Here is a 15249-nt window from a genome sequence, read left to right on the forward strand (position 1 = left end):
TGCTTAAAATAACATATTTTTACATTTCTTTATTTAACAGTATTTAACAAATAGGTTTATTGTCAATTAAAAGATTTCGATTAAAAAACATATATAAAATCAAATTGCCCATAAAAAGTATTTGCTGTCCACGGACCACAGTTTGAAAACCCCTGGCCTAGATCACACAGATCTTTCAAGAAAGCCAACCTCAGACTAAAACAACAACAAAATATCTGCAAATCACAGAAAAACTGAAATGAAACAAATATGGCAGTAGTTTCTATTTCTATTGCATACCTTAATAAGTCTGTCTTTACCAACTGTGAGGAGTCTTTTGCGTGTTGCATCAAGATGCATGTATACAATACTATGCTTGGCATCATGAAATGTTGCAAGAGGAGCTCTTCTGCAATTAAAATTTTAAATTGGCCTTTTTAAAAAGGAGAACAAAAATAACCATTTGGATTAAATCTATTCTGTCAGCTATATGGGTTTTTTAAAACTGTTTTTCAAAAGTGTAAAAATTACCTGTGTGCTTAAACAAGCTCAAGATTTTGGACAGGCTAAGTAAAATAACTACAACTCTATTATACTGGAGTTGGCTAACTGAAATCTTATTCTTGCGATGAAAACAACATGGGAAAATTGGTATTAAAAAGATTAAAACCAATGATAACAAGAGTTACACTACTATTTTACATTCTTTTCTATGGTAATGTCTGCAATACAGCACATTGTTTTTGCATTAATATTTTAAAATACACCCATGAGTTGGAAGAATCTTCTCCAGTACAGAATCTTGCTCTTGTTTTCCTCTATCATCTTCATGAGGGTGAGATTCCCGAGATCATTTTTCACTTCATCCTGTCTTCTGTAGGTTCCATACACTTGAATCACTTTGTACTCTTTAACCCAATTGTCATTCTCCGTAGGCATCCCAAGTCTGTGTGCCAGTGCAGTCGCCTTCTCTCTTACACACTACAGCTGATTCTTCTTATATCTAGTTTGTCTCCAGTGCATTTGTTCCCCAAAGTTGATGCACACCAATGTTACACATCCAACTGAATATATGTTCACCTCATTTCTTTCTATCTTCACATCCTCCACATTCAGGGCCCATGTTTCCTTACCATTCAATATCATACTTTGTACACAAGCATGATATAGTCCACCTTTCACTGAGAGAGAAGGAATGGGGTGTCTGCTACATACAAAGTTCCTTCTTTGTCAGCCTGTCTGCAATCCCTTTGAATTCATTGTGTACCCACAGTTTTCATGGTGAATTCTTATCTGCCTCTTTTCTACATTACATACTGAGCATGGCCACTTCTCAGAAATCAGAAGAATCTTTCAATCTTTCTTCCAACCTTTGCTTGATTTACTTATAGACCTTTTGATTCTCAGCTCAGTTTTGATGTTTGGCACTTTTCTTCAAAGATAATAGGCTATTGGGAAGTCTGCTAGAGACATTGAGCATGCCTTAGCAAGTGTACGGCGATGAGGCAATAGGTCGTACACAATGCTTCAAGTGGCACAGGTGTTTCAAAAGTAGAACGTCCCTGGAAGATGATGAGCAAACTGGAAGACCTGCCACGAGCGTCACCTTTGGAAATGTGGTGTTGTGCATTGAGAATTCATACTCCAAGGTCAAACCATCAATCAAGGGTTCTACAGCAACATTTTAAAGTATTTGAGGGAAGACATTCAGCTAAAGCAACTGGATCTGTGAAGTGCAAAAAATTAGATTCTTCATGACGACAATGCACCCTGTCACCAAGCTCTCCTCACTTGTGAGTTTCTTGCGAAAAACAACATAGTATTGCTTCCACATCTGTCCTATTCACCAGATTCAGTACCCGTGGACTTCTATCTCTTCTCCTAGATGAAAATGCAGCTCAAGAGTCACCATTTTAACACTGTTGTGGAGATCTTGAGCGAATTGCAGAACGTGCTTGACTCATGTATGGAAAATGACTTCCAGGTTGGATTCCAAAAGTGGCAGAAATGCAGGGATCAGTGTACTGCTGCACAGGGTGACTATTTCAAAGGAGATGATGTTAAGTAAATAAGTTATTTTTTTTTATTAAACATGACTGATCCAGGAACCTTTTGATACCTCATAAATAAGCATTACATTTGACAAAAGTAACCTGAATGCTAAATGGTTATTGACCATTTTGACCAGATAGCCACCATATAGTGGTTCCTATATTTGGTGCACTTGAATTATTCCCTTTCTATTCCATGTATTCTCTTAATTCAATGAATTTTCATAATAACAATTCCATGCCTCTTATCAGCATTGGAGAGGTTTAAGCACATTGCCATCATTATGTACACACATTGTGCGAATAGCATCCTGTTCATATAGACACACTGCTTTGCAATCCAGGACATGGTATGCTTCCAATCCAGGTCGCTACCACCTGATACTGTTTCTTGTCCCCTGCTTCCTTCCATTCTTTCCTGAGCTGTCAGTGAACTTTTATGGCTATCTACTGTACAAGTATACCCCATATGTCACCTTCTTTCTATCTGGTACTTTGCTCCATCCATAGATCTGGTCCCCTTCAAACCACACCTTACCAAAGGTTAAGGTAGTCTAAGTCTGAAAGGTGAAAAAAAAAAAAAAGGCCTGATGATCATGGCTAGAATGCTTTTGATCATTGGTCTGCTCGATCGTTAACAACTTAGAGTTATAATTATCTCAGTGTCAGTATGTGAGACCCACTAACCATGTCGCTATCTGACCAGTAATAAACACATCATATATTCAACATATAAGATAAAAAACCCCCTTTGGTCATGAATGATCGTGGGATTGCAGCTAGAAAGTTACCCTCCGAGGCACAAGTCCAGGCAAGGTTGCATATAGAAAACCAGCAGTTGCCCATGCATACCATCCTCCCCACTCCACAACACTGATGCTATCCAAGGAAAAGGCAAAAGTTGATACTGCTTGACACCAACTCGTTTCTACAGCTGAATGAACTGGGGCAACCTGACATAAAGTGTCTTGCTCAAGAACACAACACACAGCCCAGTCCAGGAACTGAACTCACCACCTCATGATAGTGAGCCTCTCACTTTAACCACTGAGACATGTGCCTCCATACATTCAACATACGCAGCAATAAAACTGGAATTCATAAAATAAATTAATAAGAAAGAAGGATGAACTGCAACAGCCATACTTACTCTTCATCTGTTATGCCAGAGAAACATTGATCACAAACACGTACTTCATATTCATAACCAAGTGGAGGAATAGTTGTTTTGTTACCACTACACTTGCCACATACAGCACGACCACACTTTCGGCAATGGTGCTGCAAGAAAATAAACAAAAAATTATACAGAAAGAGATAAAGTTAGGAGACATGAATTACCATCATTTTACATCTATTCCTCATAAGCCCTTAAGTGAGCAACTTAACAACTGCTAGAAATAGCAGCCAAATCACGCCAACTATTTTGAAGGGACATAATCATATATATATATTTATATAAGGGCATTACTACAGAATAATGCTACACACCAGACTTCCCAAATAAACACATTTTAGTACCGAATGTGTTTAATTCGGATGTCTGGTGTGTGGCATTATTCTGTAGTAATGCCATTATATAAATATAAACGAATAATTATATTCTTGGGAATAGAAATTTCCCTTATGAATTTTTTTGTACACTAGCTTCCTGATAAAATTCTTGTAAAAGATTTTTATCCTATTATTGAAATTAGATTATATATATATATATATATATTGCCAGTGCCCCTGGACTGGCTCTTGTGCGGGTGGCACATAAAATACACCATTTTGAGCGTGGCCGTTGCCAGTACCACCTGACTGGCCTTCGTAGGATTTTCGAGCGAGATCGCTGCCAGTGCCCCTGGACTGGCTCTTGTGCAGGCGGCACATAAAATACACCATCTTGAGTGTGGCCGTTGCCAGTACCGCCTGACTGGCCTTCGTGCGGCTGACACATAATAGCACCCACTACACTCTCTGAGTGGTTGGCGTTAGGAAGGGCATCCAACTGTAGAAACTCTGCCAAATCAGACTGGAGCCTGGTGTAGCCATCTGGTTTCACCAGTCCTCAGTCAAATCGTCCAACCCATGCTAGCATGGAAAGCGGACGTTAAATGACGATGATGATGATGATGATGACGATATATATATATATATGTGTCTGGAAAAATGGGACGAACATATTGAAAACTCTTTGACCATAGATATGCTTGATCATAGTTCACTTGAGGCTAAATGAGATATCTCTCATCATACTTCCATTGTAAGTAATTTAATTATGCATGTCTTCATTACATATCCTTTCTGTGAGAGGTAAATGCTCTGAGGGCTGTTCCAATTACTACTCCTCAGACATCTTCTCAAAATGTCTGACTTCTCCCAATAGGTTCTTAAGTTTTGTATCATCCATTTATAGCACACACCCAACATTTAATTTAACACTCAGTTTCTTTCTCTTAATCTTTTATGCTCAGTTTCACACCCACAAGATCAAAACAAGCTTATTCCTCTCTGCTTGAAAACATTTCAAAAGGATGAAAAAGCACAAGGCCAAGGCTGCAATCAGTATCTGTTGTAAAGATGCAGAAATAAAGAATATGAATGCATTACTCTTTATTTTCAATGGATGAATGGGATATTCTTCATATAAGTTTATACTGTAAGTTTTACAGAAAATATTACTTCGTGTAAAGTCCTGCATTCCTTTATTAGAGCACTGGAGTATTTTCACCTATCATGCTGATTGATAGTCATTTTCTCCAGTACAAAAAAAAAATTATGGTATTGTCGTTTAATATTTGTAAAATATTATTATTACATATTGTTTATGGCCACTTTAACGTGGCTGTCCTCTAAGAGAGGACATTTAACCCCAGGAAGACATCATCTCCAGCTGGTTTATTCAGAGTGTCTCGCACACTTGATATTTATTGCAAGCGGGAGATAACTCTTGCCACCCTAGCTCAAGACCACCAGACCACATAGTTTTAATCTGTATTGGATCTCTTCGGTGATGGGTACTCGTTGCCGGGCATGGCAGCAGTTTAACTTTACTTGCAATATATAGACAATACAGTGTCACACAATCACAGATTTTGTAACTAGGAAACTAGTCTATTAGAAAATCTCTGAGATAGAAGCAGTAAACGGACCAAAAAGTATTCTTTTCCACTTTAGGAACAAGGCCTGGAGTTTTTTGGGAGGGGAGGAGGCAGTCGATTAGATTGAGCCCAGTATGCAACTGGTACTTAATTTATCGACCCTGAAAGGATGAAAGGCAAAGTTGACCTCAGCAGAATTTGAACTCAGAGCATAAAGACAGACGAAATACTGCTAAGCATTTCGTCCGGTGTGCTAACGTTTCTGGGCCGGCTGTCTTCTAAGAGAGGATGTATGGTTCTATTTTATTCCTATTGTAGACAGACCTTCAAAGTGTAAATTTCAGTTAGTCAAGCAAGTAGAGTTAAGTGCTTTTCCCTGAAGCACAATACAAAGACTATGATAAGGTTAATAATTAAAGATGTTGCAAACAGACAATCATCTAGCCTCTTATTTGTCACTCAGTTTAACACCACTCTGTTGTAAGCAGTCAGGCAGGTTTCTTGGGCTGATGATAACTTCTTCCCTTTTTCTAGTTTTGAAGGATTTGTAAAGGATCGAGAGCAAAACCTTACCTATGACAAGGAAAAGAAAAAAAAAAATTACTGAGAAACTAGTGCTAATATACTGACAATCTGATTGCTTACAGAATTAAATCCCTTGTGACTATACTATTAATATTCAAAGATGATTTAGTATGAAAAAAAAACAACAAAAACAGCTGCAGGCAATAGTTGAACATGAGGCAGTCAACTATAAAATCTGATATTTCACAACTGAAACACCTACAATGAATTCTGAAGTAAGAGCAAATGTTTATGATGACTTATTTGGGTGTCATAAATCATCTATTGTTCTGGCTCCAGTATTACGTAGCCTATGAAAAATTAATACAATCAGTTATGTTTCTGGGTTGAACGTTTCTATCAGAGAGAAATTTTAGGGACAAATTGCCAACAGGCTTAATGTCCTGTCCTCAGAAAACTGTCTATTATCTCCTGGTCAAGTGAACCACAAGAGTAATAGATTAAGCATTATGGTATGCTGTCATTTTGTTACTTACAAACAAAAATTATCACTAGATTATCTTTTGTACACAACAGGCTAGCTTGTAGTGGTGCGTGTGGCCGCCATCTTGGGAAGTGCCATTGCGCATGTGCAAGGGACTAGCCGTCAGTGGAAGTACCCGAGCACGCATGCGCAATGCAACAGGTGGAGAGAAAGCAATAGCGTTCTCTTTCTTATCCATCCAGCAGCCGTCGTGACAGGACGTTCTACCAGGCTGTCCCAACTTGACCCCGACATGTGGTCGAAGCTTCCTTTGGTATTCTAGTGGAATGCCTGTTCACCCATGAACGAAACGGCTCTACACCAACCTAGAATAAATTATTGATCTGTTGTTACCGTTATCCCTCGTGGTGTTGTATTTCTGAATTTTAATGATTAATATAAGAACTGGGGAGAGATGGCTGAGCCATCATATCTCATCCAATTCTTATAACTGATTTGATAATATAGTTGGACTGAGTTAAATTAAATCTTTCTTGGTCTACATTATTTACATTATCTACATTTGACGGATATTCGTCCTCATCTTGTTTGTTGTTAACACAACGTTTCGGCTGATATACCCTCCAGCCTTCGTCAGGTGTCTTGGGGAAATTTCGAACCTGGGTTCTCATTCCTATCGATGTTACTATTATTATTATTATAATTATTATTATTATTATTAATCAGGTCGCTGCCGTGAATCAAACTCGGAACCTTGGGGTTAGTAGCCCGCGCTCTTAACCACTACACCATATGCTCGTGGCGTAGTGGTTAAGAGCGCGGGCTACTAACCCCAAGGTTCCGAGTTCGATTCACGGCAGCGACCTGATTAATAATAATAATAATAATAATATAATAATAATAATAATAATAGTAACATCGATAGGAATGAGAACCCAGGTTCGAAATTTCCTCAAGACACCTGAAGAAGGCTGGAGGGTATATCAGCCGAAACGTTGTGTTAACAACAAACAAGATGAGGACGAATATCCGTCAAATGTAGATAATGTAAATAATTCCTCATCTCTTAAATATAGAACTGTATTTCTTGGTCTAGTTTCTAGCAGTGACCAGCATCTTCATGCGCGTGCACGTGTGTGTGTCAGAGGGAAATGTAAGAATTACGGTTTAGAAAATGTGATCCCCAAAATCAAAATGGTAATTATATATTTAAGCTTAGGTTAACTGATACAGAAGCACTTCTGTAGTTTCACAAAGTACTTATTAAACAGTTAGAAATCAATATTTAATATTTCATTATTAAAAGGCAGCAAGTTGGCATCATCATTACTGTGCCAGTAGTGGCATTTGTCCGTTTTTATGTCTTGAGTCCAAGTGCCACAAGGGTCAACTTTGTCTTTCATCCTTTGTTTGGGGGGTTGATAAAATAAGTACCAGTTGTGTACTGGATCAATGTAATTGACTAACCACAATCCCACTCAAACCAATATTTCAGTATTAAACATCTACACCATAATCTTAACAGTGGAAATTCTAAGAGTGTGATAATGATAGTAGTGACAATGGTGGTTGCTGTTATAGTCAGCATTTTATATTTTTTAATTTCCATTTAAGATAAATAACAGCAGAGCTGAAATCTCAGAATTATACAACATGATATGACACTATACAGAACACAATTGTACAAACTATAACATACCTGTCTGTTACCAATTACTTTTTGCTCCCACATTTTCTGAACATTCCAAAAGAATGGTGCATCACACTTTTGACAAATATCACTTTCAGCCCAATCTGGAGTCTGCAAACAAAACAATATAAGAAGTTTTATAATGTTTACATTAAACAGCAAAAGTGACTAAAACATGTTTCATATCATTTTAAGATTCTGCAATATATGTCTAGTTTTAGCTTTTAACATCTTAGGAAGCGTAGAGGGTGTTGGTGCATTGTGAAGTCATGAAACCCCTTTCCACGAACATGGTCTGAATGCTCGCAATAAAGTGAATTCCTCTAAAAGCCCCCAAAGGTCAGAGGGTGTTGTTGAAGTGGGTAGCACTATGTACTTGCCACTTCTTAAAAGGAGACCCTCTATGCCAACATTAGATAAATGGTAACTCAGAGTCACACAAGATATATTCACATACATATATGTATAAAGGTGCATGGCTTAATGGTTAGGGTGTTACAGTCACAATGTTGCGATCAGGATTTCAATTCCTAGACTGGTGGATGCATTGTGTTCTTGAGCAAAATACTTCATCCGCATTGTTCTATAATTACTTTGACACCTGATGCATATTACACAGTGCACTTGTTCAAACAACGTTGGTTTGATGGAGAGAGTGAGTTAATGTGCAGCACAAACATTTGATCACTATAAACAAATCATTTGTGCAGGTCGTTCAGCAAAAGTTGAATGTTCATATGTCATCTTTGATGGGAGAGTCCTACATATACACACACTTTAGTCACCAGTATAAGGAGATATTGCTTTATGATTATAAAAGTTGTCCTGGATATAGTCAAAGCTATCCACTCACAAAAATATATTTTCACAAATGAGATTTTCCTTCAGGAAAAAATAACAAAAGCACTTCATGTATTGGCAATAGTTGTAAAAAGAACTGGATAAGTGTCTTGAAACAGGATATTGAAGACAATGGAAGTGACATAAGGAGAGAGGCAGGTCACAAATAGTGTCTGTGAAATTACTGAACTAATCATAGATCCAGTACAAATAGAATTGTTATCACTTGTTAGTACCAGGTTGAATTTGAAAAAGGAACATAGATTTTTAGGATGTCACTGATATTTACAAATATATGTTCTTAGTTCAAATCCAGCCTTAGATTATGACCATACCAAATCCTATGACAGCTGACAACAATCTGAGATAAAAGTCATCGAATTTTTGTACATTTACGAAAGAGGAATTTAAGTTTGGAATATTATAATCTTATGAAAATAAAAACAAATCAATGCAGTAAATTAATTAATACACACCTCAACTCGTTTCCCATACATATTCCAAAATGCTACCATACAATCATCACCACCAGACAAGCATTGGTTAGAAATTGGGCAGTATATTAAAGCTTGAACTTTGTCACTGGAATGAAGCAAGTAACATAAATATAAAGCAATTTTTTTAAAATCCCATTTAAATGGAGAAATCAAATTTGCAAGTTTAGGGTAAAAAAAAAATGTGGTGGGGAAAAATAGACAATGATAATAGGTATCAATGATACAACATGAATGACACTAAGTGAAAAGTCCTGGTTTTGTCATCTCTGTTCACTACACTACTTGGGTTTTGGTGTACTCCAGTCAGTTGGGGGGCCCCTTGACTCAGTATAAATTTCTATTGCATAATATGATCTGCATCTACTGTAGGTATATACAAATGTATATGGTTGGTATATTTGCAGACAACACAATTGGAATGTATAAATATAAAAAATAATGTCCATTTCTTTGCAGAGGTAGCTTCAATCAATAGACTTCTGAATTATGAGGCCAGCACAGTGCCACTGTGTTCAACAAAAACTTTACAAAATATGATATATTATTTCTTTTATTGTCTGCTCTGGGTTACATCACTGATCAAATGTTATTTATTTCTATGCAATAGACTAAGTAACTATAGTAACTACACAACACATGTTGCAGTACTGAGATGTTAATTTATTCACCAAAAAGTGCCACTTCCCTCTGCCAACACTTCAAGAGTCACATTTGACAAACCACATGCACAGAGCTATGCAGTACAAATTCTTTCTGGGTATTTCTCCATTTAGTTTTTTTTTTTTTCAGATCAACTAGAAACAAATCAATTACATAAATGCTTCCCCAAAGCAGCATAGCAACCAAACCTGCTATAACAGCATTTTATCCAATGGCAGTGACAACATTTTTAGTCAATGCCAATTATATACAGAAATGATAACTCACTAACTCACATGCCTGAATTATGTTTACAGTTGTGGCCAAAACTTTGGAACATTTTTTAAAAAATTAAAATTGTTATGCCCAAGTACAATTTGATTCAAATATAACTTTGGGCAGTTAACCCTTTAGTTTTTACATTATTCTGTCAAAAGTAATACTTATTTATTCACTTTGTTTTGAATTAATCATGCATTATCTTGTAGTTTTGAAATTTTGATGAGGTAACTATTAATTTTTAGAATGATATTGTAGGGCCAGTGTTAGAGGCTAGATCTGGACAATTTGAATATAAAATAAGTTGAATACTTTGGCCAGATATGACTGGTTTAAATACTAAAAGGTCAATATAAAAACTCTAATTTTCAGACCTATGTTCCAAACTTTTGGCCATGACTAAGTTTCAACTGAACTATTTTTTTTTTCCTGTTTTCTTTTAAATGCTGAAGTTTTTTTTCTTTTTTGTTCTTAGGATTTTCTAAAAACAAAACTATTGCCATTGGCTTTGTGGCGTTTCAAGGATTAGAACAAGGAAATAAAATACTTCTGAGTAAAAAATATAAAAATCACTTTGGAGTATTTGGAAATAGGAATGATGTAGCCTTGATTAGTTAGTCACACACACTACACATGCACACCAATAGTATGTGTAAATCATTACAGGACGCTTTCTGAAGAAAGATACTGTTGTGCTTACATCTCTGTTATTACTGCACACACAACCATTTCTGATAGAAATCTTTAATTTCACAGTTTAGTTTCAGTAGTATGTTTGTTGATCTGTTAATCATTTCTGGATCCTAACATTTTTTGTTATAGCTAAGTAAAAGGAAGGTGGGAAGCAGTGGCCAGGACCTATTTAGCAGAGTTTCCAAAACTGAAGGAAGATAAGACAAAAAGAAAAAAAAAACACAATGAAAGTCTGGTTCAAATGCTTGTAACATAGTGAAAGGAACCCCTCAAACCAGTTGATGGTGTTACACCAATTGACAGGTTAAGTTTAGAACTATAGAACTGATAAAGTCCATCCAATGAACTTTTACAGTTTCTGTCTACCAAATATCAATCACAAGACTTCTCTCATAACACCTCAAGTCACTTGCACAAAGTGTCGTATAGTTGGACTGATTGCAGAACATCAAGGCAAAGCAAACCTTTTAATCATATGGTTATGTCTATAATCAGTAACAATACATATTTACAACAAATAGATAGTGGATGTAGAAAATTTAAACTTACTGATGTCCTTGCAATTCAAAGGCAGTCCCCCTTCGGCCACCAATATCCCACACAATGATGGATTGGTCAAAACTACCAGAGAAGAGTAATTTTCTAGAGGAATCCCAACTCAGGCTTCGTACACTTCCTGTTGACATTTGGAAAGAAAGGTTAAAAAAAAACAAACCATGATTAAATAAAACTTTGTTTTGAAAATAGCGAATAATATTCAACTTCTTATTGTGAACATTATCATTTGAAATCAATCTACTTTAGCAAAAGATATCTCATAACAAAGACTTTTCGGGAATTATAAGTGAGACTGACTGAAGAGGAAAGAAGGCTTTCCTATCCGGCTTCCTTTTTCTGTAAAGGGCTTATATGCCCCTTTATTAAACTATTTTCCTTAGTCATTGCACAATGATCGCCATAAGCTTTAAGCTTGAAGAGTGTCTGCTCGAAAGTTTAAATCATAATTCTTTCCTTTCTTGAGTATCTGCTAATACATTACATGTACCATGTCCTTGCATTTTTTTGTTCTTGTGTTTTCGGATTTACAATATATATATATATATACATTTTTATATATACTTCTTACTACAAATCTCCTCTTATAGATGTAATAATCCATTCTTCTACTATTACCGTCTCCGATGAAGGGATACATTGGATTTTCCCTGAAATAGCTGTAAGACTTTATACATAAAATATAATTCTAACTTTGCCATTGGTCTCTTTATCTTACTCTATATATTTTAGGTTGTTTCACGTGAAATGTCGTATTTGAAAGGTAACAATAAAATGTTTCAGAAGTGTTAGAGAACTGAGTTATTTAATCAAAGTATGTTTACCCAACGTTTCTCTATGTCATATATTCCATCTTCAAAAAAAAAAAAAAAATCATCTTTTGCTGTGATAAACTGTCCGAATACTTCAATTATCTCTTCTCTATTTAAGAATGTTTTATTGGTTATGAAAAGCTCTAAATGCTTAAATAAGTGATGATCAGTAGGAGAGATATTAGGGGAATAGGGAGGATGTTGCAAAATCTCATAATTCAGGCTTCGCAACTTTTGGACCGTAGCTTGAGGAGTGTGAGGACGTGCATTGTCGTAGAGCAAATTTGGACCATCTCAATTCACTAGTTTGGGTTGCTTCTTTTTCAAATTCTCATCCATACAATCAATTTCCTGGTAATATGATGTTGCTGTTATTGTTTTTCCTTGTTGCAAAAATGAATAATGAATAATTCCCTTCACAGACCACCATACAGTGACCACTAACTTTTTAGGGTGCAATAGTGGGTTTGGGTAGTGTTTAGGGGACTTTCCTACATCTAATCATTGTTCTGTTCTCTAGCTGTTGTCAAAGAGTATTCATTTCTCATCACAAGTAATGATCTGATGCAAAAATGGTCTTTTTCCAGTTGAGAAGCAATAAAGAGCATACTTCGAGGCATCTTGTTCAGTAGATATGGAACAAACATATCTTTTTTCCTGACTTTTCCAATTTTTTACAGGTGTCCAAAAACAGTTGTGCAAGATGTTTGGAGTTCTGTTGAAAGTTTTTGAACCTTTCTTCTCGGATTTTGTTCAACCACAGCATTTAATTGATCATGCCGAATAACTGATTTTGGCCTACTCTTTGGTTTATTTTCAAGGCTATCATCTCGTGAATGAGAGTTTTGGAACCATCTCTGAACAGTTCTGATGTCAACAAAATCATTACCCAAGGCCCACTTGATATTCCGTCGAGCTTCTGCAGTAGAGTGACCCAGTTTGTACTCATACAAGAAAATCATCCATAGCTTGCTTGTTATCATTTTCATAAGGTTTATGGGTACGAATTTTGTATACCAATATTGTTGGGAAAGAAAAAGAGTCAAGATTAAATGCAAGGTATACATAATTGAGTGTTGTAAATGACTGAAATAACAAATAACTAAAAATGCGACATTTCATGTGAAAGAACCTTGATATATATATATATATATATATATATATCATCATTTAGCATCTGCTTTCCATGCTGGCATGGGTAAGACAGTTTGATTGAAACTGGTAAGCTGGAGGGCTGCACCAGGTTCCATTCTAATTTGGCATGGTTTTTACACCTGGATGCCCTTCCTAATGCCAACTACTCCAAGAATGTAATGGGTGCTTTTTACATGACACTGACATCAGCCATGAATATTGTTTTACTTGGCCTGACAGGTCTTCTCAAGCACAGCTTATCACCAAAGGTCTCAGTCACTTATTGCCTCCACGAAACCTAATATTTGAAGGGTGCCAGTTACATGATACCGGCACCAGCCACCACTATGATTTCACTTGGCTTCATAGGTCTTCTCAACCATGGCACATTGCCAAAGGTCTCAGTCACTTGTCATTTTGAAGACCATGCTTCACCACCTTGTCCCATGTCTTCCCTCCACAGTTAGAGATTGGCACTTCTTTACACAGCTGCTCTCGTCCATATGCATCACATGACCATACCAAAACAGTTGTCCCTCTTGCACACTGCATCTAATGCCTTTTATGCCCAACTTTTCTCTCAAGGTGCGTACACTCTGTTGTACATACCCACTGACATTACACATCCAGCAAAGCATACTAGCCTAATTTCTTTCAAGCCTTCATATTTTCTCTACAGTCACAGGCCATGTTTCACTGTCGTGTAGCATGGCTGTTTGCACACAAGCATCATACAATCAGCCTTTCACTCTGAGGGAGAGGCCCTTTGTTACCAACAGAAGTAGGAGCTCTCTGAACTTTGCCCAACCTATTGTTATTCTAGCAGCTATGCTCTCAGAGCATCCACCTCCGCTACTAGCTTGGTCACCTAGATAACAGAAGCTATTAATTACTTCTAGCTTTCACCCCTGACATTTGATGGAGCCTATTTTCTGTACATATATATTCAAAATAAGTTTAAGTTAGAACTTTATTGTAAGCTTTATTCATTTGTTACTTATACTTCATTGCAAAGTAACAAACGTCACATCAAAATATTGCTGCTCTCTAGCAGTGTAGCATGCATCCTACCTTGAGAAGCGCCTGTTTAAATTGTTTACAAACTCTACAATTTAGCTCAATAAACAGATGGTAATTACTCGAAGGAAGAGTGGCAGAAGTGAATGAGTGAGTGAGTTAGAGAGATGATTACTCACCTGAATGTCCCTTGAAAGTAGTAATTAAATCAAAACAGTTGTTTTTAACTTTTAACACAGATATGTGTCCAGAATAATCTCCAACAAAGGCATATTTTGATTGCTCATCAAATCTTAACAATGGTTAAGAAAAATAAATTAGTTATCACAATGGAATATTTTATTCTCATTATGAATAGCAAGTGAACTGAAAGGTCAAAGATTATCTCAAAAGCTTTTATTCAAAGCTTGGTTAAAGGATAATGTTAGAATGTAATTTAAGTCAGATAACAAGAAACAATATATGTTTGTGTGTAGATGCAAATGTGAAGAAAAGTTAGAAAGCGGGGTGAGTGGATAAACATTAACTATATATGGATATCAGTATATTGGTAGGATGAAAGGGCAACAGAGAGAGAAATCAAAGAGATGGAGAAAGAGGCAATGATATTAAAATACAAATGAGAAGGAATAAGAAGCCTATATGATACTACAAATAAATGAAATGATGAAGTAGATACACTACAAAAGAAACATCCATTATTTAATGGTTCAGTCATGAGAAATAGGACGAGAGTCATGGACTTTGCTTGACTGCTGAGACTGTTGCAGTTGGTTTTTGATTTGAATATATCTGTAAAGTGACAGCAATGTGAGGAAAAAGGAATTCCAGATGGTTGATATTCTGTGTTGGTATGATCATGTGAAGGAAGGAAAGAATGCAAAAGATTAACACAGGGCCCTTGGGTGTAATGGAGATATGGTGGTAACTAGGTGAGAGTCATAAGCAAATAGGTATATCTGAGGAAC

The 15249-nt window shown here is 36.4% G+C and overlaps 1 protein-coding gene across 1 annotated transcript in view; it reads right to left on the reverse strand.

The window, feature by feature from the left end:
* LOC106868453 (WD repeat and FYVE domain-containing protein 2) overlaps positions 1 to 15249 on the reverse strand; it is an 89001-nt gene that overhangs the window by 3066 nt on the left and 70686 nt on the right. Inside the window, exons 6-11 of the mRNA XM_014913727.3 lie at positions 14461 to 14573; positions 11313 to 11439; positions 9132 to 9237; positions 7825 to 7926; positions 3181 to 3311; positions 280 to 388 (exon numbers count right to left, since the gene is read on the reverse strand). Coding sequence (XP_014769213.1) covers positions 280 to 388; positions 3181 to 3311; positions 7825 to 7926; positions 9132 to 9237; positions 11313 to 11439; positions 14461 to 14573 — 688 coding nt within the window. The remainder of the gene's footprint in view (positions 1 to 279; positions 389 to 3180; positions 3312 to 7824; positions 7927 to 9131; positions 9238 to 11312; positions 11440 to 14460; positions 14574 to 15249) is intronic.

Source organism: Octopus bimaculoides, chromosome 3 (assembly GCF_046866305.1).
Source record: "Octopus bimaculoides isolate indiv1 chromosome 3, ASM4686630v1, whole genome shotgun sequence".
Lineage (NCBI taxonomy): Eukaryota > Metazoa > Mollusca > Cephalopoda > Octopoda > Octopodidae > Octopus > Octopus bimaculoides.